Here is a 23,289-nt window from a genome sequence, read left to right on the forward strand (position 1 = left end):
ACATACAACAGTCCCCAGCTGCACAACATTCCAAATGGCTTTCTATGAACATGATTAAGAACGAAAGGGAATTAAAATAGAAAAGAAAATGGGGGCAAGAGGAGGGAAAATGAAGCGATTTGAAACTAGTCACAACGGACATCCGGCCGAGGATCTCAAGATTCACGTCAAAAAAAGATCAATATTCTTGCTTGGCGCTGCTGTTCAACATCGTGACCGTTTCAATAACATCGGCAGGCTCGAGCAGATGCCAGCTAGCGGCTGTCTGTTTCGAACTGGCGCCGACGGTCACTGAAAAGACATGGTCTTGCGGAAGGTCAAACTTTGAAAGGGCCCGGAACATATCTATACCCAACATGTCAGTAAATCAGGAAACTAAAACAGAGAGTGATGGATTGGGGGGGGTGAGTTTACCTTCATCCGTGAAGTCATCGCCCGAGCACAAGATGAACTCGGGGGCCTTTCCGGGGCCAGTTCCATATTCATTCACCAGTCGAGTGGCAATGAACCCCTTGTTGACAAAGGTCGGTCGCACTTCCAAGTTCGCCTTTCCGGCCATCACTTCAACCTCCCATCTTTTCCCGACGGTCTCTTCCAGATGCTTGCGACACTCGCGAGCCTGGAAAGCGCCGTACTCGGGGTCCGCACGGCGGTAATGCCACGTAAGGGCCACCCGCTTCCGCTCGATGAAGGATCCCTGCGTCCGCTCGGTGTAGTGCTGGAAGGTTTCCATGACTTCTCTCTGCCATCCCATGTTAGACCGTTCGGCCAGATTCTCCCAATCATCCGAGCGCGGTTTACGGATAAAGCAGCCATGCTCAGCACTCAATCCCAGCTCGGGTATATGACCCATCCACTCGTCAAGGAAGGCTTGGTCTCGTCCACTAATGATCCAAACGGCGTTTCGAGGATCGGCGGCCAGCGATTTGATGGTCCGGAGGACTCGGTCCGATGGGATTGCGGCCTGAGGGTCTTTGACGATCGGCGTCAGCGTCCCATCGTAGTCAAACATGAAGAGCCTCTTCCGCGCTCTGCGGTACTGCTTTAACAGTTTGGCCCGGTCGAGCGCCGGAGTGGCCACTGATTGGTCAAACGAGGAGAGGTTGGTCAGCAGGCGCGTGAGGAACTGCTGAGACCAAGACGACACAGTATTTGAAATGACGTGGTTGTAGAGCATCGTGTGCTGGGACTGCTTTTGCTCCGACGCCATCTCCAAAGCCTGGCTAATGGCCCCTGCCACACCCGCAGTATCCCAAGGGTTGATGTGAATCGCACTTGACAGGGTCCCGGCTGTTCCGGAGAATTCGGACAGGATTAAAGGACTATGATTGTTTTGTTGACAGATGATGTATTCCAGACTGGTCGTATTCATGCCATCGCGGACGGTGGTGATTAGACCTACATCCGCGACCCGCAGCAACGCGAAGTATTCCTGCTGGGATAGATATTGGGGATAGTACTTGACGGGGGCGAAGCTCAAAGAGCCGAAACGACCGTTAATGGTCGAGACCATGTTGGAGATCTGGCTGGCAATCTTGTTCTCCTCTTTCTCCTCCTCAACGCTAGTGGGGCTGGTCACCTGGATGAGCACAACCTTATCGCGCCATTCAGGGTACCGCTCCAAGAACAACTCGAAGGCCTGCAGCTTTTGGGTGACACCTCGAACACTATCTAGTCGGTCTCTACCGACAATGATCTTCTTCCCGGCGTACAACTTGCGGATGCCCACGACAGCCTTCTCAATGTCCGGGGGGCCGAAAGCGATCTTCTGGATCGCCTTCGCATCGATGCCGATGGGGAACACGTCCACGGCTACATGAGCGCCATACGCGTCGACCCCGGCGGAGTTCGAATCGAACCCAAGAACACGAGTGCAGCACGAGGAGAAATGACGGGAATAAGAGAACGTTTGGAAGCCTAGCATATTCGCGCTCAAGACACCCGTGAGAACCTCCTTCCGTTTGGCCAGGCAGCGCATAAACTCGCTGCTTGGGAAGGGGGCATGCAAGAAGAAGCCGATATAGATATTGGGAATCCTTTGTCGCAGCATACTGGGGAGAAGGAACAGGTGGTAGTCGTGAATCCAGACAATGTCGCCTTCTCGGTACTCTTGCGCAATCCGATCCGCGAATAGCCGGTTCATGCGAACATAGTCTGCCCACCATGTACGCTCCGATCGCCCATCCGTAGGGCCGTGCTGCTTGTAGTGAAGTAGAGGGTATAGCTCCCGTTCCGCATACCGTCTCCACCGGCCTTGATCGGATAGCGTTATTGTGTCCTCGGGCACCTCGGTTTCAGCTGACAGCCATACTGGCGCAATTTTGCCATATCGACTGGACACTAACCGTCGATCAAGTCGTTCCCGATCTTCCGGGCCGACCGAAACCCCCTCCACAAGAGGATGACTAGGCGGTCGGTGAGTGGTATCGACGGGGACCGGCGCCGCCGCCTTGTTCAGAGGCACAGAAGTGCCATTGACACCGTTGGCGTTGGAAGGAATCTGCTCTAAAGAGGGTGCGGTGTCATGGATCGGTTCAACTTCGCCAGTCCAGCCAACGAGCGTATGGGACCACTGTGTCTCACTGGAACCGAGATATGCAAACGAGTCGAAGAGGGCAGATGTTCCCGGGCGAGTTTTAAGCTCCTGCAAGATGAATTAGTACGTCATCAAATGCCTAGTTCCTGGGTGCGGCACGAGGGGAATATATATGACGTACCCAGTCATGACCCGTTCGAAGATACAGCTTGTAAGGAATGCAAAAAGCCGCGCTGATTATTCGCCCACTGAGGTTGAGATTCGGATACTGTTCTCGGGGGTGTGCTTCCAGCACCGGCGGGTTGCCTCTGAGACTCAATCGACGTAGCAACTCAGATCCGGATTTCACATCCTTGGCTGCCTGAGCCGGAGTGGCGGGGGAGGTGAGATCGGAGTCTGACCATTGCTTATTTCGAGGGTTCGCAGAGGTAGTAGACGAATTTTCCGGAATCAAGAAAGCAGTGGAGGCATTCGGGCCGGATTCCTTGCCCGGGGAGTTCATGCTGGCTCCTATCAACACCGAGGCTGGTTGTTCAGCGGGTGGGCGGCCGGCAGTGCCGTGCTTGGAGGGGTTCATGACGGAACCGGATCAGATAGCGATGACGAGATAGAGAGCGACGCAGGGAACGAATTGACGATGGCCAACAAAATGATTGGTTCTGAAGAGCTTTCTCGGTCAGTCAAACTCATGCATGTTTCGTCGTGTTTCCAATCTTGGGGATGTTTTTCACATGCTCAACAATCAATAACAGGTGAGGCGGTAGATGATGGACGATAGGATTGCAGCACGATAGCTAGGAAAGGGCGGCGATAAAGAGACAAGATGAATTAAATGGATAGGGATGAAGGAAAGCAAATTGTTTCATAGGGAGTGAGAGATAACAAGGCGTGAAAGCTGTGGTGATTATTTGGAGTGTTAAAATAGATAAGAGAGATAGCGACACATAGTGCAGGTAAAGAAAGGTAGTATTTCTCACTTTCACCGGGGTACTCTTGCTATTTCTCTCGCTTTGTTGGACACTCACACACAAGCAGGCTTTCTGGCCGGCACGCACAACACACACCCGCTGTTCCCGACGGGTGAGAGAGGCGAGGTGGACAACGACAATAAGACAGACCGGGAATTTGGGCAACAGCAGGGAAGAAGCCAAAGGACGGAGAAGAGGCGGGGCGCGGAATGGATTGGTCCAGGCGGTGAGGGCCTGAGGAATTAGGAATCAACGCCGGTCGGAGCTCACCATGAACATTGGGTATACTTACTAGGTGAGCAGTCACTTTCTCGATCTTAGTTGATCTTGGGTATCTACACTCAAGGTCCAGAGAGACAATCACAAGAGAGAAAAAGATCGGCAGATTTCATTGATTGGTTGCCATAAAATCCCAGATCCCGTGGTGGTCATTCTTCGTCTCTTAAAAGCACGTCGCACAGAGGAACACGCCCAAGCAAGTGGACGCGACAGTGGAAGTGCCTACGGGGAACCGGACAATCCCTGGATCAGGAGAATTAGTCGATGATGTTCCGATGATGACGACGCTAGAAAAGTGGGAGAAGAAGAAGAAGAAGAATATCGACCTTCTCCGAGCAATCTACGTCATGATCTGACTGGCTTGCCAACCCTCCCAGGATCATGATAAGAGTTGACTGCCCGTTGCATAATACCAACGTGTCACATTATCTATTCTGTACCTTTCACTCGCAGTCTCGACTCTCGACTCTTGACCAAAAGAACAAAGTAAGCCAGCCCAACGTGACAGGCCGCAACTCTGACCTGGATCTTGATTACCTCATCCGGATCGACTTAGGGCTGATCTGGATCCCGTGACATCGGACCCCTCCTGCATGCCTGAGGCAGAAAGAGCATGTGATCTCAATGCCCGAGTCTCCAGGCAGCCGGAGGAAGAGCAAATCTTCCGCTCAGAAGTTGACGGACTTCACGACGGTGATGGCTATGACTATGATGTGGTGACGGTCATTCCTCCATCCAGCACTTGTCACCGCCTGTCACCCTCTCTGCGCCCTACCTTACTTCCTAAATTAATATTAATTCGAATTTAACTTTTCTATCGTCTTCCCACTCCCTCCGGTTTATGTCCCGGTCTGTGACTATTCATCCGCAATGCGTACTGCGCTGCTTGGCTGATCGCTCGACCATGCGCGATTTCCTCTTCGCTAAACGCACATTATTTTCCCCTCATTTAACGACGTCCATTCGATCGCCTTTACGCCATCCCCTTCGTTTTTCCTCGTCGACGTCCCGCCGCGAGACTCATGGGTCTGGCCCTGATTCGAAGGACCCGGCGATTTTCAACAATAGCCTCTGGAAGACTCTGGAAGCCCACCGATCGCAGAATCGGAATGGTTTGATCCGCAAAGTCATTTTCAAGAATCCCCCCGAGGAGCAGTACTCCCTCCCGGAAAATACCGCCGTGGTCCCGGAGGAGCAGCCATCTCTAGAAGCCCACCGATCGCAAAAACGAAATGGTTTTATCCGCAAAATCATTCGCAAGGGTCCTCCCAAGAAGCAGCCGTCACTCCCAACCGCCACACCTCGACGTGTCTTGACCTCAGAACGGCCCGCATACGCCAAACAGAAGGCTTCCACACCAAGTACTACTGCCGGATACTCATCGGTATGGGAAGGTGAGCAAGTGCGGTGGGCCGCGAGCTCGAAAATAAATCGCCCGGAACAGTCGCCATGGATGGCTTACGTGGGAGGACCACGCCACGCGCAGCTCCACGGCATCTCGCAGCTAGATGCAGAGGTGCGCGCGCTGGACAAGTACCTTTCCCCAATAGCCCAGGAGCAGAATCACGTGGCGCAAGTCGTCACGGAAGTGCAGGATCTTATTGCAGATACTGTACCTCGCCCCCCTCTCCTGATTGGGCCTTGGAGGACCGGGCTTGCCATGAGCCATTCGGCCCTGGAATTCGTATTGCCAGTACCCGACTCGGCACGATCAATCGAGAGAGATCGGAAACCCAGCGCTACCCGACCGCAGGTGCTTCAATCTTACGCCGACCTGCTCCGCAACGTCGAGAATGCCCTTCGCCGGAGCTCATTATTTAGAGATCAGATTTGGATAGACGGTAAACCAAACCCAGCCCTGACAGCCATCCACCGCCCAACCGGTCTCAGATTACAGTTCCGTTGCGGAGAAGGCCCCCCTTCTTCCATCGAGTATATCCGGGATTACCTCGCCGAGTATCCCTCAGTTCGGCCGCTATACATGACTTCCCGTCTGATGCTCGAGGCGCGGGGTTTATTCAGCATGCACAACCACTCCATTACCACAAACGCTCTCGTGATGCTCGTCGTCGGCTTCCTGAAGATCAATCACGGGCGGTTTCGGGCATCGGGCGGCAGTCTCGGAGAGCAACTCCTAGGATTTCTGCAATTCTACGGTACTACAGTAGATTTAACCACTACGGGGATCTCTGTCGACCCTCCGGGCTGTTTCAACGCCGAAACCGTCAAGTCCGCCAGCAAGGAATACGATCTCGATGACGTGCCTGCCTTCCTTCGTGGCCAACGAGCTCTCGTCAATATCAAAAGAACCGCCGCGTCCAGGGGCAATGTGCCCAAGGCTTCGCGGCTTTGCATCCAAGACCCGGCCAACTATATGAATGATCTCGGCCGCTCATGCACGCGCACTTCGGACCTTCAAGCCGCGTTTGCGCATGCATATAACCTGATCAGTGCGCCGTTGGATAAGCACATTCGCCCCGGTGAGAGTCTGCTAGCGCCCGCTCTGCAGGCCAACTTCGATGACTTCAGTCAAGTGCGCGCCCGCATCATCTATTCCTACAGAGGTTCAACTGCAACATCCGATGTGGAATAGACACATTAAGGTTCATATCCGTGACTCCTGGTTACCATCTCGGTAGAGTTCTTATTGAGGCCAATATGTAGTATAGACATATTCCAGCGTCCCTGGTATATTCAATTGGGCGGGACAGTTAACCCATTCCAAGACGGCAGAAATAGGTAGTTAATTACATTACATTAAGGAAGAACAGTACTAGCAGAAAGAACGCCCGCTTGCTATCAAAATGAAACAAGACGAGGGAGGTGTAAACCGGTAGAAAATGCGAAAGGATTAGGTATTCCGACTCAAAACAGAGAAAGTAGTAGGTATCCAAGAGCAAGAGCCAGTTCCAAAGACAAAGTAGGCAAGGGGACTAAGGCTGGAGTGACGGGGTTCGTGTCATCCGGTATGAGGACATTAATTACTATGTCGGGGTTAGCAAAGAGTCCGTCAAACCCTTGATGGGGGGAGGGAAGCCTACTAAATTTCCAGTGGGGAAATCTGATCCAACGTGTAAAGCCAGTTTCCGCCCTGTTCCTCTTTTTCAAGCCTAGAATATATGGTCAACACTGAGCATGCAAGACAGTCGCAAAGGATCACAAACCAGTCATAGGGCCACAGGATGAGATGCCCCTGAGTCTTCTCCAACATGTTCTCCGCTCGCTGCATATCCATCATCTCATCTGATGCATGGAATTCTCGCTTCGATCCCAAAGTTGTGGCTCTTCGCCGTCGTCGGCGGGAATGAGTGGTAGCATTCCGATTCAACGCTTCCGAGTATTCAACCACCGGAGGATCAGAGCGCTGCTTGTCCGCATCCTCGCCAGACGAGACACTTTCATCATGTCGCCCGTTTCGTGCGTTGCCCGAGGATATCACGTCACTTATTCTGCGACTAGCCTTCTCGTCTAAGTCTGGCGTCTCTTGCTTTGTCGGCTCAGACGCCGAACGGTCGCCGAGGGTGGCTTCATTTGTCTGTTTTTCGGTGCTCGGACTAGCAGCCTGCAGATTTGACTTGGTTGCCTTGGAGCTTTGCTGGTTCTGCAACTCGGTGAAACGCTCTGAATAAGCAGTGTATTCTTTGTATTCTTTCCAGGATTTCACTTCACTGTCAGGCATGCAACGGAAAACGTTGCGGTAGATCTTTGTATTCTTCTCTGCAACGGCATGCCATGTGTCCAGGTAGAACAAATCTATCACCGGATCTCGCATACAGTCCTGATCGATGTAGACATGCTTCATTTCTGAGCCAAGTGGATGCGGGTATTTGTCGGAATCATATTTGTCTCTTGATGCACTCTCAGGCTCAGCAGGACTCGACTCTACATCATTACCCGTTGCAGCAAAAGAATTCCGGGCGTCCCTCTCATCAGTGTGCTGGGAGGGCTGTTGTTGTTGTTGTCGTGAACGCTTCGGTTGCTGCACAGTGCCTCTGCCCTCACTTGCGACGGGAGAAAGCAGTACTTCGGTTTTCGTATCCACGAATCGGGTATCGCGGGCGTCTCCCAATCCGGCTTGCGCAGCAGCATCAAGATTGTCATTCCCAAACCCATCCACGTCCTTTTTGTGCCCTGGGTTGGCAGTTACCCTGGCATCTGCCGTCATCTTTCTGTTGGACTTGAGGTTCGGGTTGTTGCCCTGTTCCCAGTCGACATCATGATTAAAGCTGTGCATGTCTTCCGAGCGTGAGAGGAATTCGTCCTGGATACGATGTCGACGTTCAATCATATCCCGCTCCGTCTGTTTCTCCTGCATAAGAGACTCAGAGTCAAGCCTTTCACGATCTTCTATGGGTTTCGATTCCTCCTCTGCGATTTCAATTCTTCGCAGTTCCTCCTCGGTCGCCATTGAATGCTCCATCAATTCGTCCACATCGATGCCCAAATGCTCTCTCATGAGACGCATCCGAAGCGTGTGGGGGAATCTCCCGACGAGGTAAGGACGGCCGTTCATCGAAGACCAGATCATATCAGTGTCCCGGACGACGGATGCGACCTCCGAGTCCCGTGAGCCTAACATGGATCGCTCGTTGATATTCGCAGACCCAATGATCGCGGCTCGGTCGTCCACGATCATACACTTGGCATGGATGTATAATTGTTCGGTGACCAGATGATTGTGAGGTCCGATTTTTCCCCAGGTCCGAAGACTGTAGAACTGGATGTAGTCTTCGGGTTCAATACCGAGAGCTCGAAGTCGCCCAAATATAGACGTTTCCCCGCGACAGATACTCCGGTACTGGCACATCATGATCAGACGAACGCTAGTTCCACCTTCACTGTCCACGGTATTCTGAAATCCGGGGATTAGTGGGATGACGATGGTAGCGCGCCAGGCTTCTTGATTCTTTGCAGCCCTAGTGATCCGCTCCACCAACGCGTCACCGATTAGATTCTCGATCTTCCTACCGTCGATTTCACATGTACTGACGAAAAACTGGTTCTCGATGTAGACGAAGTGTTCGGATTCCTCGATCAACTTGACGTACGCGTTCATGATACTGTGTTCCGTCAAGTCCCCAGTGCCAGTCGACCAGGCACTGCTAGATCGTAGGATCTGAACTTCACAGGTCCCATCAAGGCCTAGTGCCTCTAGGTCGGCAGGTTCAAAGTCCGGCGGAGGCAGGAGAAACGGAGTAGGCCGTGTTGGTTTGCGCTGACGCAAGATGTAGTTCCAGCGCTGAACGAAATGACGCGTGAGATCCCGAGCTGGTTGACCGACGACATGCATTGATATGTCATGCCACGGCATCCTAGGTGTGGTGTTTCGGTCATACATCTCCTCATATGGTTTGTCCAAGTCATAAAAGTCTTGAATACGCGGGTTGGAATAGTCTTTACCGGGCCAGAGCTGGCAATGGTCTGCATCTTTTGGTCCGTCTGGTGTCTCGAACCCAGTGGGCTTGTCGTCCGTGAGCATGTGCTGTGGTGTGTCCCATCTTCCGAAACACAAATCGATACCTCCCACGAAAGCCAGCGTATGGTCAATGATGCATAGTTTCTCGTGATGCGCCCAGAAGAAGGTGTTTTGTCTGAACTGATTGGGAGATCTTTGGACAAAGACGTTGGGATGCAGGTCGAGAAGAGAGAACTTGGAGTACTCCGAGTCAATCGGAATGGCAGAATTGATGTTTCGATACATAATCACAAAGATTTTCACTCCCTCGCGAGCCTTGCGCTGAAGAAGGCGATCCAGACGCCACTTTTGGCTGATAGCAGCTGGCCGTCGCATGTAAAGCTCAGGACTCAGCCACCAGTCATGGATGTAGATGACATCCTTTGCCTGGTTGATTGCCCGCGAAACTACCCACATATGGTCACGAGCATCCACCAGCCACTGGGCAAAACAATTTTGACGCACGGGGGCAAAGCTGTCGAATCGGTTGGGCTTTGCCCAAGGGGTGTTGTCGACCATGAACCGAATTGAATCCTCAAACTGGTGGAGCTGACGTTCGTTCCTGGCCAGGAGCTTGAGCTTTCGCTCCGAGTTCTCAAGTTTTAGCGTATGATGCTGCGGATGTCTGGCCGACTCCTTCGCCGACTTTGCCAGCTCCTTTGCCTTCTGATTGCGTATACTGATCTTCTGTGTTTGGAGTCGGAAAAGCGGATCGACCAGAAACACGTCGTAGATGTTCATCTCCTCAGGCGAATCGACGCAAACGACATAACTGTGTCTGACAAGGAACCACTTGGGGGAATGACGCTTCTTTACCATGGCCGGTGTTAAGGCCCTCCGGAAATCAAGGCCCTTTGATGACTGGATGATCAGATATCCTTCCTTACCATGGTAGCTGCCCTCGGCAGCAAGACGAACGCCCAGCGCCGAAAGCTCCAAGAACTTGCAGAGGCGGTTGCTATCGGGCTTAAAAATCAAAAAGCGTATCAATTTTTGGAGATAGGATTCCAGTTTCTTTCTCTGCCGCTCCGGGTAGCTTTCCTTCTTGGCTGACGGGCCTGCTTCTGCCGTCTCGCCTTCGGTGTTTGTCACGGTCGATTGCCGTCGAGAGGGGCCAGCGGACGATTGCCTTCGTACGTGCTGATGTCTTTTACCAGCTCTCTCGTTGCCGCTCGTTGCCTCCGCGGCGGTCTCGTAGCCACCATCATCCTCTTCGTCCTCCATGTCACTGTCCAGGCCGCGCACGCCACGCAGGTAGGGGAACGCGCTTCGAGGAAACCGCGGAAGCTGTCCACTTTCGGTGTTTCGCAATTGGATGTATTTTTGCGTTCCAAAATGGAGCTTGTACTTCAGATGGATGTTGGCGAAATCCTTCAGGGTCCGATGAATGATCCATTTCATGCGAGTCATACCGCTGCCGTATTCAAGTTCAATCCTGAACACCAGGTGGCGATCTCCAGAATGCGAGTCAATCTTACTGTCTGTGACTCGAACCTTGAGCTGCTCCAGAAGAATTGGGATTCGCTTGCTCCCGTGCTCATCACGTTGGAACATACTGGCCAGAATCAATGCTGCCGGCACCCCTGAGGTTAGTTCAGCTAGCAGCTCGGCCGACTTTGCGTGGTCCACCGTGTTATCAGCTTTACGGCGCTGGCCGATCAGCTTCAAGCCCGCTTTGATCTGTCGCCATCTTTGGGCACTCAGGCTAGAGCCACGATCCGCTCGATGTCGCCTCCAGGGGGCCGAAAGCCCTTCCGCGTTTTCTGAGGGCCCGAACCCGGTTAATCGCCGGAGGTTACTTGGCCGCCTTTCGTCCGGCCCGCCTTGGGTCATTCCGCGCGAGTTGGCGAGCCAGGCACTTCTCCGCCTCCAGGTGGTATCCCGGTTGAGGCGATCCCGACCTTCATCCTCCGACACTCCCTCACGCTGGGCGTAGTCGCCGGTATTCCGTCGGGGGAAAAATGGAGGCCGATAGTTCTCAGAAGGGGCAAAGGAGCTGGTGAAGTTGAATGATGGCCGGTTTACGGCCTTGGGCGTGTTCGGTTCGGTCTGGGGCGCAGACTCATTGCCCTTTGCTCGTCGCAGATGTTTCTTCTTCTTGCGATGTTGAGCATTTTGCTCCCCAGCACTTTCCTCGGCGTCGGCGTCCATATCACTCCCCTCTTCCTCCAACGTATTTGGAAAGCGGAACTCTCCCCTCTCCGAACCGGGGGTGGCCAGGTCATGGTTTGGTGGTCTGATATCCCCGATTGTTGCGCCGCTGGCTGACCGCGAGTGAGAGAAGGAGGGCGAGGCGGCAAAGGCTTTGATTTTAGTGAAGAGTGAATTTTTCCCTTTCGACCCTGGATCTGCCTCATCGCCCATGACCGACGGTGGCCTAGACTGATTCAATTCCGGTAGATGGTCATTTTCCGAAGCGTCCTGGGTGAACTGAACGCTTGGGCGGCGGGGGGTAAGGGGCGTTCCGGGGTGGTTCTGTTGGGAGCTCAGGCTTCTGGGTTTCTGCGAGTTACTGACCAGATCGGTCGGTCTTCGAGAGTTCAAAGAGGCGGGCGTGCTCTTAGGGACACCGTCGAGCCCCTCTTGGAGTCCGTTGGCGCCCCCCGTGGGTTTCTCTGTTTGGTCATTACCACCTAGTTTGGCAAGGAAGTAGTCCGTGCGATCGCGGTCATCTACGAGTTTTGCGTTGTTGTTTGCCGGCGTAGCGTTTTGGGTTTCCAAGGATTCTAAAGGGGGGGACAGCCTCGGGCCACCGGGCAGCGACAGCGACAGAGGCTCGAATCCGCCAAAGTTAAGGTGATTCGGGGTACTTTCGGAGGCCCTCGTGTCCGAGGGATTCGCGGTAGGGTCCGTCATGTTAATTGCTGCTCGCGAAAGGATCGGGTCAGTCAGGCTCATGGGCACCCCGGGGAACGGGGGCAAGCATACCTTGCGGTACGGAGTGGATTCGATGGAAACCGACCTCAATGGACTGGGTGAATGCTCATATTCAAGGGAAGGCCATCCAAGGGAGAGGGGAATGAAGGAGAATGTGAAGAAATTAATTTCCCCGGGGTTTAGAATTGCAAGAAACAAACAAAGCAGAAGGACAAGTTAAAGGAGAGACGTGCAAGTGAGACGGGTTGAGTTTTGAAAGGAGCGTTGCGTGAGCAGCAACTGTCCCCAACTCGCGGTGGAGTAGTGTCCGTCCCGTAGATGGAACTGACCCCCTTGCTGGGAATTCAATTGGGATGGAAAAAAAATTGAAATTAATTGAACAAAAAAATGGAGCACTACAATGAAATCAAAACCCATCATATTCAGGAGTCTATTCTAACCGAGTATTCCTCCACTTCATGATTAATCCGAACCCCTTTAATTCAGTCTGTATCTGATACCGGATACGGGTCTAGTACCTACAGTACTGTACCTTACTGTGTGTACTCCGTAAGAACTACCTAAGGTAAGACTGTCTGTCTGGGGTCTTCCGGATCTTCTCTCCCATTGAACCTACCCCACGCGTATACAAAAGACAACAGGCAACAATGACCGACCCTTTAAACACCTTAGATTCGGCCTCCAGCCCGGTGGCCGTTTCGCGCAAGACGTACCCTATCGCGGGGATCCTCACAACCGTCTTCGGTCTCGATGAGCTCCCCTCCAACGCTACCGAGGTTGCTTGTCTCTGGCTTCTGCACCCTCGCCTGGCCACCCAGGAGCGCATGAGTCCCATCGCCGGTGCTGTCATCAAGGATTGGAATCAACGGATCCACGATCGTGCCGCTGATAGCAAAGCACCGGTCACCGGCTTGATTGCTGTGGCTTTCGATCAGAGGAATCACGGCTCTCGCTTGGTCGATCCCCTCGGCAATGAGGCCTGGAGACAGGGCAACCTCCGACATGCGCAGGACATGTTCTCCATCTTCCGTAAGTGTTGCCGTGAACACCTAAATGGACTGGGTCTCCTGCCGGAACTGACATGGTGGAAATGTAGAGGGCACCGCACGGGATGTATCACTGTTGATGGACTATCTTCCGTCATTCATCTTCCCCACTTCTCAACGGCGCATCTCTGACAACCTTGTCCTTGGTGTATCCCTAGGCGGCCATGCGGCGTGGAGCTGCATTCTGCACGAGCCTCGCGTGAGTGCGGGCGTGGTCATCATCGGTTGTCCGGATTATGTGAATCTCATGGCGGACCGGGCCAGATTGTCAAAGCTCGCGGCCTGGACGGAGAGCAACCCGCCCGGCGCCCAGTTCCTGGGTTCCGAGGCGTTCCCTTCCACACTCCTGGATACCGTCCGCAACTACGATCCTGCCGCCTTGCTTCTGGGCTACCTCGGCTCGAGATCAGATGGGCCTGTGCGGGAACCGAACGAGGAAGAAAAGCAGGCCCTGCGCCCTCTTCTTACTCGCTGCCTGGCAAACAAAAAGATCCTCAATCTGTCCGGGGGTGTGGATAAACTGGTGCCGTATCACCGGGGTCAGGACTTTCTCACCTGGCTGAAACAGAGCGTAGGGCCGGACGGGTGGTTCGCTGATGGTGCGGTGACGCTGGAAGACATTATTGATGAGAATGCCGGCCATGAAGTTACCCCTAAGATGGTCACCGAAGCCGTCCGGTTTATTCGTGAGACCTTAGAAGCGGGCAAAGAAAGCTCGGGTTCCGTCCGCGAAGCCAAGATATGATCTTATGTCTTATGATTATCCCTGGTGCTAAATTACACCTGGGGGCTCATGCCACTTTGTATATAGTCGGTTTCCGGGCCGGCCACCGTACTTATCAGGGTGTCTAGTTGATTGAAGTTGTAGACAATCTAAGATATTGGACCCTCTAAGGGATTTACATCATAAAATGGTCATAGAGACAGAAAAACGGTAAAAAGCTTGGCATTTGCGCCTCAGGCGTCTAGAACGCTTACAACAGAAATGGGCCGCTAAATACTACTTTCTCGAGGTTAAAGATATATGAACCAAGAATATCAGAAACACCCGCCAAGCCAGAAAACTCGATTACACCGTACGCAGCAACTCCAAGATCGAGGGCATTGTCTGATATGTTCTACGTGCAAGGACAGAGCACATTTAATATGCAAAGATCAAGATCAAGTGACTTTGGAGAGAATTGGGCGAAGTAAAGAATCGCGAAAAAAGTCAAAACGTCACTGATGGTATTTTGTTTAATAGAGTGAGATCGTAAGGGCGTCTGGAGGCCACAACATGCTCATCGCAAACAAAGTCCCTTTATTTTTGTTAAATACACGGACCAATGCGTTTCGATCCGCGGTTCCCTTTGTCGAGTTCTCAGATCCCTTTCCTGATGAGACTGATCCTCTATTACACTGACCATGGCCAGCGCAGCACCCGCCTAATACTTTGTCTTTCCGTTGTCATTCCAGCTTAAGCCACCAGCTCAACGACACCACCGGCCTCCTTGATCTTCTTCTCGGCATCACGGCTGAAGTACCGGGCGCGAACGACGACGGGGACTTCGGGGATACGGCCCTTTCCGAGGACCTTGGAGTATCCGAGGGGAAGGAGGTCGATAACGGGGGCAGTGTCGGTCTTCTGGCCGCTCAGGTAGGCCTCACGCTTCTCGGCGGGGACAAGGGTCCACAGCTGTAAGGTATCTCTTATCAGCATTTGCTTCTATAATCCAAGAACCCTCCCAAAAGAACGAAACCCATTCCCATTGCCCTCAATTTCGCGGTTTCCTTTATCCTATCCCTTTTCACGCGATTGCTGGCTCCGGGGACTGTCTTTCGTCTCGTGGGTCCGATTTCCAAATCTTCAAACGTACCTTGTCGAGGTTGATCGTGGGCTTCCAGAACTGCTGCTGGGTCTTGTGGAAGTACCTCATACCGACCTTACCGAAGTAACCGGGGTGGTACTTGTCGAGGTTAGTGCGGTGGTGGTGCTGACCACCGGCCATACCACGACCACCGGGATGCTTGCGGTGCTTGCCGATACGTCCGTAACCGGCGGAAACATGACCGCGGCTATGAGAGAGAAAAAACTCAGTCAGTCGTTGTGCTCATTCGAAAGGCTTTCAGTGCAGTATCCAAAGGGGTCGAGCGGGAACATCGGCGCTGTCGCATTTCGCGGCAATGACAACGTTCAACCGCTTTTCGAGGCGATATAACGGACGGTCATAGACTCACGCTTTCCTGGTCTTGGAGAAACGGGTAGGCATCTTGTCGACGGTGCTGTGAACGACAAGTATTTGGCGATGGGGGATGGCGGTCCTGGGTGCTGGCTCAGATGTTGAAATCAAGGCCCGGGGCGGCTAGAGTGTGCGCTAAACCGTTCGCTTGCCCTGAAGTAGGGTCAAACCCTGACTTTTGCCGCTCGCGGGCGGTGAGACACGTGACCCAGTCTCCGGCGCCGCTGAATAATGGCCTTGGCACTTTAGTTGGCGGATCTATCAATAACTATGAACTATCCGTTACTTGTTGAGCATTAACTTGGCCAATTCCTTCATCATCATCGTTCGTATTCTATCGATTTTGGTTCCTGCCTTCCTCTCTTTCCAGTGAAAAATTTAGCAAGACTGCCTACTACTGCCCCCGTCGGTCGCTGCACAGAAGTGCTCGCCATACTCTGCTTAATCCATGTCGGCAGTTTCCCTTGTACACTAGCGTTCTGATACCGCTTGTCAATGAGCACAATGGCGGCGTAATCATTCTGGTGTCTGATAGCCCGTCCAATACTTTGGTTGACTGCTCGCATGCAGGCATTCTCGTAGAAATCTCTGCCCGCGGCTTTGGCAGCTGACTGTCGGTTGGCCCCGGAGCTTTGCGCGTAGGCCTTCTGCTCGACGTACTGAATTTTGGCCTGCCAAACCGCGCTGTGTATATTCGGAAATGGCAAACCAACAATCAAAACCCCTCGCCCTAATATGTCGGAGAAGTTAATGCCTTCGGACAATTTACCCCCTACTACCGATAAGAGCAGAGCCCCTTTACCCGCTTCAATGGTCCGAGCATAATTCTGAAGGAGCTCCTCGGTTGTGACCGTCATATCGCGGGACTCGTACACAATGGGTTTCTTCCGCTCGATTAAATCGTAGACGGTTTTGCTCTCGTCGCCCGGAATGGGCTTCTTCCATGTGCTTATAACCTGATGTAGATAATCAAAGCTTGGGAAGAAGGCAACCACGCCGTCGGGGATCACCTGACAGAATGCTGCAATTGTTCGCCCAAGATCGTTGATCTGTGTAGCGTGGTTAGAGAAGATATAAGATTGCTCGTTCAGTGTAATAACGCTTACTGTCTTCTCGGAATTTCGATTTTCATAGGTGAAATCGAAATCGGAACCGAAGATCCCCTTTCCGAGAGTATGTGCAACCAGGTTTTCTGATGGGATGACATGGCCATAGCTAAAGGTATCTATCCGATTGGGTGGCACATATGAGAATAAATGATTCATATAATCTGCCACCTTGATACGGGTGTTAGCTCGTTGGCAGTAAGATAAGAGGAAATTCGTCCTACTGGAGACATTGTTCCACCCGCTAAGATGACTGCCCGAGCGTCTTCAACTATCTCCCTGAAATGGTTTGTTGGGTCGAGTAGCATGTACTTCAATTGAATATCGTCCGGAGTTTTCGAATAGAATAGCCGTCCTTCAGCCGAAAGGTTCATCAGAGGTAAAAGAAAACTTGATATGTGGAATAGAACGGGCGTGGTAGGTCTCAAGCGTGCTTGGTGATCCTTTTTCCTGGAAAACTCAACATAGCCATCAACCTTCCTAGCCAGTTTGCTCTCCTGTAAGTACCTACACAGTTTGTATGGGTTAATTTGGTCAACACCTCTTCCAGCCATAAGATCTGAAGATTGCACGCAGCCCTCAGGAGCAGAAGTGTTTTTGAGAGACCGAAGATGATCCGCTATTGAACTGACAAGTCTAATGGCTTGTGCGATGTAGCTTCTATTCTTCCCTTTTAAGCGCGTCTTGAACTTCCGCGCGTAGGTTGTTAACTGTGAGATCGAAGTCTCTAGTTGGGCAAGCGTGATTGTGACTGAGTGGATGTTAGAGATGGCGTCCATCAGGTTGTGCGCCTCGTCAATAATGACGATGTGATCTTTGACAGAGATTTCTAGGGCCTCTCTTGCTGATCGCTGAAGGAGAAGGGGGTATGGAAGCGTCACGATCTTGGTGCATTAGCAACATATTCGTAAAGGACCGAACGGTTGGCCTACCTCGGTGTGTTTGATAACCGATCGGGATGCGTAGTAGGGACAGGTTCCGATCTTCTTGCCAATGTTTCCCAAATCTTCAATGTCTTTGACTGTCGCTAGCGCATGATCGCGGAAGTTCAGTAGTGGCGCTTCATCGTTTTTGGGTGGTAGGAAGGGGCATTTGTCCTGGGCTGCAACGCCAGGTTGTTGTAACTCAAGGCATCGTTCATTGATTGCGGTTGGGTTTTCCAAAGCAGCCACTTTGGGGTTAATGCACAGGTTTCTACGGGACCCAAGCGATAGATGCTTGATCCGCTCTTCGAGCTCTTCTTCGCCTGTAATATCAAGACCGAGCTCCTTCGGCACGCTTGACGGCAGCGCAACGCGCCTTAGCTCGCTCGCAAATTGTGTCAATTGAGAATGGGTTCTGGAGCAGTAGAAAATTCTAGTCAACCCTTCGCCGTCGTCTTCCTCCGCCGGTTTGCTTGAGAGTTTTCCTTTGAACTGCTCCAGCAAATTCAGGGTGCTGGCAGACAGGCCACTAGGTTGGCCTGATGGAATTCGCGAATTCTTTTGCTCCTCATCATCACTTTCATAGTCATCTAATGCGAAAGAATCTTCATTCTGTGCATCTAAACCTGTGGATGGGGCATTCAATTTCTGGGAGGAGCACATTAGTACTAATGTCTCTATTGCAGGTAGTTGGCATCTACCATACCTGCCGTTTCCGAGGACCCTCGGAGCTTTCGTGGGCCACTCTAAGCTTCTCTTCTTCTTGCCTTATCTTTGCCAACCTTGATTCGAGTTTCTTCTTCTTTTCAGCAATGGCCCGGCTTGATTCGCGTTTTGCGAACTCTTTCATCCATTCCGGTTCGTCTTCATCGCCTGAATGATCACGAATTAGGAGAGTTCACCCGACATCCGAGTTGATTCATGACTCACATGCGGTGTTCTCCACTAGTTCTTGAAGAGCCTTGCGCTGGTGGTCGCGCAACCAAGTTAAAGAGCCGCATATTAAACTTAAGGATTTTCCCTAGCAGAAAAGAAAGTCGGGATTTAGCAACCGCAAGCGCAAAGAGAGAGGACCAAAGGGAAGAAATTTGATTTGAAAGCCCTGACGACTACAGGCCCGTAAATCCTATCTAGGTACTGAAAACCATGAAGACTTGAGAGCAATACCATGGCATGGACAGGATTTGCGTCACTCACCGTGCCTAGAATGAGTACCATTAGCATATAGCTCGCGAAGGAGATGGGAGGGGCATACCAGTAGGAGACTCAAAAACAGCAACCTTGCCCTCTTCGAGAGAAGTGTAAAGGGCGCGCATAAACTGAAGCTGGATGTCGTAGGGCGAGTAAGGGTGATTGAAATTGGAATTTTCCGGAGGGAGGTCCATGGCGCTCTTCCACGTGTCTGGAACAGAAATTACTAGATCAATGACATAGGATTTAGGATTGGGCTAGCAGTTCTTTCTAACTACACCCTAGATACTGTACACCGTATGTAATCGCTGGACACCGATTGATTCTTTGCCTGCAAACCCGATGTACGATGGCGGATTAGGTAATCCCATATATACAGCCTCAGGCACCACAGGTCACCTGAGGTCTTGTTTCACATATGACCACCTGCGTATAGGTACCTACCGTATAGTCCTTTACAGGGTACCTATTCAATCATGGATTGTTTACACGTTATGTTCACTTGTATCTGATTATCAATGGTGGGGTCATTCACCATCCACTCAGGTAGACACGAAGGGTACGTCCGAAGGAGGCTGATAAAACCATGGACGATGGACATACTGAGTACACTCTGTTAGTGCCATGGAATGGAAGATGGCGATGACGAAGGGTTCATCTAACTATTGGAGACTAATAATACTCATTCTTCCCCCTGTGGGTCACAGCCGACTCTTGCATAAGATTTTATTAATAGATATCTAGTTCGGGAAGTAATATTTTAGCTCCTGTCTCCTCCGACCTTTGCATGGACGACAAATCTTGATTTAAATGTAGGAAATGAAAGAATAATCTGAGAAGTACTAATAATTAATGTCAACGGATGAGTTATTTGATCACTCATATCCCTATCAATATCCATGTGATACTCGAGAGTACCTGCCGATACTCTACGAATACTCTATCTCCGACACCCGGGATACTTGACCAGACTGAACAGGGTCTGGATGGGGAAATTACGGCATAAGAACAACAATAATAATAGGAATAGAATTACTATCCGAGTATACGACCGTCGCCAGACTTTACTTAAAAGCCTTGAACTTACTCCGTCAGGCCTTTTTGCCCCTTTGACCCGAATTGACAGCTCTGACTATTGACTCTAGTTTCTTGTCCGTGTTTCACGGTGGATAACGTTCACTTGTTCGCAGCCTTTCCTTACACCTGTCTTCCCCGCGGGCCTTTTTTTTCTTGCCCCTCCCCCTGGGTTTTTTTATTGCATTTTAATTATTGATTGGATTGGATTTCCTTTTTTTTTTCATTTCCACTCCAGCCCTCCCTGAATTCCATTACCATTACTCTAGATCCTCTAACTCATCTATTATTGATGAATCGTTGAAACCGAGTCCCTCCTAGTTTGCGCCAACACCCCTCCTTCATTAATTACCTAGCTGGGGCTTATTTAACAACAATCCCGGAAAAAACCCCCCCCCCAAAACAAAACAAAGGGAAAAAGGAAAGAAAGAAAAGGAAAGGGAAAGAAAGAAAACCATTAACTACCCCACGCCATTAACAAAGGGGGCGACCTCGAAAAGAAAACAACGGTTTAATTCATAAAAAGAAACAGAACACTAACAATCAATCCAAAAAAATCCAAAATCCAATAGTCTCAGATACGGAGAATAAAAAAAAAAAAAAAAAAAAAAAAAAACCGAAAAACAGGCGCCCAACAATGAACAGGCCTCCGCAAGGTCGCGGTCAGCCACGGTTAGGTGCTACATGGTATCCAGGGGGCCAAGATGATTTTTACATGCCAGAAGTCATATCCCCTTCTCCTCAAAGGTGCGACCGCCCCGATTCCTTTAGTTGCGGATAAAACCAGGAAGGGGTGGGAAATTAAAAAATCCAGAACAAAACACAAAACAAAAAACAAAAAAGCAAAAAGTGTTCAGGACTACGCCAGGCTAGACGACTAGTCTTTGCTCCAGCCCCTTCTGGTTCGGTGGATGTCGTTGCTAATCTAAAATTACCAATAATCTCCAGGGTGATGCCTGAAGTTCCGGAGACGATGCAGGACAATATTGCCCACCTCGAGCATGAGGCCCGAAACCCTCACCGCAGTCAACACGCTTCTCCCGCTCAATATGATCGATCGCGTTTCCCCGAGCGAACTTCCTCCGCTGCCGTAGTCCAAGGTCAGCCTGTCCCCTCCGGCTACGAAGCCGCCCACTACGAGCAGTCCGCCGTCTACGACAACATGGAGTCGCCCAACTTCTCCCCGTTTCCCGTCCTTCGCAACCCCCCGCCAAACGTGCCCCCTACCGATGAGCAGAAAGAGGCCAGTCTGGAGAAGGCCCGGATCCCGGTGCTGTCCTCAAATGACCCGGAGATGCAGCTGGCATGGGCTCAGGATGCTCTGGCTTATGTTGAGGCCGCCACCCAGAATGAAGCCCGCCTGTCTTTGATCCAGCCGCCGCGACCGCAAACGCCCCCGGTGGAGCGTCAGCTCAAGGTCGACGCCATGAATATCGTGAGCTTCCTGGCCGACCAGTTCCACCCCAAGGCCGAATTCATCAAAGGCATGTGGTTGGAGTTCGGCAAATTCGGATTCCGCGTCGACAAGAAAGAGGCATTCCGCGCCTACTCGAGGGCGGCGGAGAAAGGATATGCGAGAGCTGAATACCGCATTGGAATGCAATTTGAGAGCTCCGGGGAGCCGGAGAAGGCCATCCGTCACTACCAGAAAGGCGTCGCACTGGCAGACTCTGCCTCCTTCTACGTACGTCCCCGGCCGTCCGAGAACCGTCCGGGCACATGCTGACTTGGTATGACAGCGTCTAGGAATGATGATCCTTCTAGGCCAACATGGACAACACCAGGACTACCAAACGGGTCTGGAGTATATCAACCTTGCCGCGCAATCATGCGATGAGAATGCCCCTCAGGGCGCCTACGTGCGTAGCCCTCTTCATGGTTTCAAGTTCCCTGCAAGGCCTCACACTGTGTACAGGTTTACGGCATGCTTTTGGCGCGAGAGTTGCCCCAAGTGAACGTCCCCGAGAGCTACCTACCCCTCGACCTCAATGCCGCGCGAGTCAACATCGAGAAAGCCGCCTATCACGGGTTCGCCAAAGCACAGGTGAAAATAGGCGCCGCTTACGAACTATGCCAGCTTGGCTGCGATTTCAACCCGGCCCTGTCTCTACATTACAACGCGTTGGCCGCCCGCCAGGGGGAGCCGGAAGCTGAAATGGCAATCAGTAAATGGTTCCTTTGCGGACACGAGGGTGTCTTCGAAAAGAATGACGAGCTGGCCTTTACGTATGCCCAGCGCGCCGCCCAGAGCGGCTTTCCCACCGCCGAGTTTGCTCTGGGCTACTTCTACGAGGTCGGCATCTACGTTCCGTCGGACATCAAGGAAGCGAGAAGCTGGTATGCCAAGGCCGCAGCAAACGGCAACAAAGATGCAACGGGCCGGATCGACAGTATCTCGCGCTCGAAGACCCTATCGCGGAAAGATCACGAACAAGTTGCGATCGCCCGGATCAAGTCCCGCTATGGCTCCCACCAGCGAGGTGATTCCGTGCAATCCACCCAGGAGAACATTGAGATGCCCGATCCGTCTCGAATGAGCCTTTCTGACAGTGGCCCGCCGGCGAATGCTCCATACCCGGACAGACCATCGTCTCGCGCCCGCCCAGTGTACCCGCCCGGTTACGGCATGCCCGACCCACGACCGAGCTCGGCCTTTGGCATCAACCCCAACATTCGCTCCAACGCAGCAGCACCCAACTACAACCGCGCCGCCTCGTACGGACCTGGGCCCATGGGCTACCGATCTCCTGCGCCCGGGACTTCGAGCGCAGGGCCAACAAGCCCCATGTCCGCGGCCCCTAAGCTGGATATCGGATACTCGGCGCCTCTGGAGTCCGCCAATGCTGATGCTCGCCGGCGTCCCCAGCGGCTTGATAATATGCCAGACCCCAGGCAGGCGAGGACACCCGTCTCTCCTCCCCAAGGCGGCCCGGTGGGCTCTCCACGGTCCGGCATGTCCGGCATGTCCTCGCCTTCGTCGGCAAATTTCCCTCCTCGTACCGAATCCATGCAGCCCTCCAGCGCGCCGTCCACCCCCAAGCCTCCTGCATCTTCATCAAGCTCAACTAGCCAACCGCCACCTCCCGCCGCGCCGCCGGCCAAACCACAGGCTGCAAAAGCGGGCAAAGGACCGAAAACTTTCGAGGAGATGGGAGTTCCAAAGGTAGAGAAAGACAACGATTGCGTAAGTATAGTGACGTCCCCGAGAATTAGACTCAGTATTAATGCCTCCGCAGATTGTGATGTGATACCCTTAGGTCAAGCTGTGTCCTAAATCATCCTGCCGCTTCCTATTTCAATATTTTGGAGAGAGGAGCCTTCGTCGTCTGCTACTGTAGTTTGCTTTGATGGGTCTTGAGAACAAACCAAAGTGATCTTTCAATGCAAGATGAAGCTGGCGATTTGACATTTAGGTTTCTTTTCTTTTACTTATTTTCTAGTCTCCTCTATCTTCTCTTTACTCTACTTTCTGTGTCCAACCTAGGTTCATGTTGCCCTTGCATTTCATCTCCGGTCTTCTCGACTTTTTGTTTCATAGCTTGCACGACTGGGGTTTACTTTTTTCGTATTGGGGGAATATGATTTTTGTTACAAGCTACAACCAATCCTACATTA

At 52.0% G+C, this 23,289-nt stretch overlaps 6 protein-coding genes across 6 annotated transcripts; 3 read left to right on the forward strand and 3 right to left on the reverse strand.

Annotated features, from left to right (window-relative positions):
- Positions 1-178: 178 nt before the first annotated feature.
- Positions 179-3,113, reverse strand: orlA (putative alpha,alpha-trehalose-phosphate synthase subunit Tps2; the record flags this gene model as incomplete). The annotated part of the gene is made up of 3 exons (XM_053100895.1): positions 179-345; positions 415-2,644; positions 2,718-3,113. The coding sequence occupies 3 exons, from the start codon at positions 3,111-3,113 to the stop codon at positions 179-181; spliced, it is 2,793 nt and encodes a 930-aa protein (XP_052955472.1).
- Positions 3,114-4,687: 1,574 nt separating this feature from the next.
- KD926_008197 (uncharacterized protein) lies at positions 4,688-6,376 on the forward strand (the record flags this gene model as incomplete). The annotated part of the gene is made up of 1 exon (XM_053100897.1): positions 4,688-6,376. One exon carries the CDS (start codon positions 4,688-4,690, stop codon positions 6,374-6,376), a length of 1,689 nt encoding a protein of 562 aa, XP_052955473.1.
- Positions 6,377-6,823: 447 nt separating this feature from the next.
- pld3 (phospholipase D) lies at positions 6,824-12,094 on the reverse strand (the record flags this gene model as incomplete). The annotated part of the gene is made up of 2 exons (XM_053100898.1): positions 6,824-6,893; positions 6,948-12,094. The coding sequence occupies 2 exons, from the start codon at positions 12,092-12,094 to the stop codon at positions 6,824-6,826; spliced, it is 5,217 nt and encodes a 1,738-aa protein (XP_052955474.1).
- A 668-nt stretch (positions 12,095-12,762) lies between these two features.
- Positions 12,763-13,906, forward strand: KD926_008199 (uncharacterized protein; the record flags this gene model as incomplete). The annotated part of the gene is made up of 2 exons (XM_053100899.1): positions 12,763-13,144; positions 13,212-13,906. The coding sequence occupies 2 exons, from the start codon at positions 12,763-12,765 to the stop codon at positions 13,904-13,906; spliced, it is 1,077 nt and encodes a 358-aa protein (XP_052955475.1).
- A 711-nt stretch (positions 13,907-14,617) lies between these two features.
- Positions 14,618-18,794, reverse strand: chl1 (DNA helicase; the record flags this gene model as incomplete). The annotated part of the gene is made up of 11 exons (XM_053100900.1): positions 14,618-14,836; positions 15,018-15,216; positions 15,379-15,503; positions 15,776-16,429; positions 16,487-16,657; positions 16,711-17,370; positions 17,419-18,057; positions 18,116-18,282; positions 18,340-18,376; positions 18,577-18,611; positions 18,665-18,794. The coding sequence occupies 11 exons, from the start codon at positions 18,792-18,794 to the stop codon at positions 14,618-14,620; spliced, it is 3,036 nt and encodes a 1,011-aa protein (XP_052955476.1).
- Positions 18,795-20,311: 1,517 nt separating this feature from the next.
- On the forward strand, positions 20,312-22,922 carry KD926_008201 (putative chitin synthase activator (Chs3); the record flags this gene model as incomplete). The annotated part of the gene is made up of 5 exons (XM_053100901.1): positions 20,312-20,421; positions 20,623-21,358; positions 21,414-21,533; positions 21,590-22,858; positions 22,911-22,922. 5 exons carry the CDS (start codon positions 20,312-20,314, stop codon positions 22,920-22,922), a joined length of 2,247 nt encoding a protein of 748 aa, XP_052955477.1.
- Between the last annotated feature and the right edge of the window lie 367 nt (positions 22,923-23,289).

The sequence above is a fragment of the Aspergillus affinis genome, assembly GCF_023601865.1.
Source record: "Aspergillus affinis strain CMG 70 chromosome Unknown NODE_51_length_216796_cov_86_014955, whole genome shotgun sequence".
Classification (NCBI taxonomy): Eukaryota; Fungi; Ascomycota; class Eurotiomycetes; order Eurotiales; family Aspergillaceae; genus Aspergillus; species Aspergillus affinis.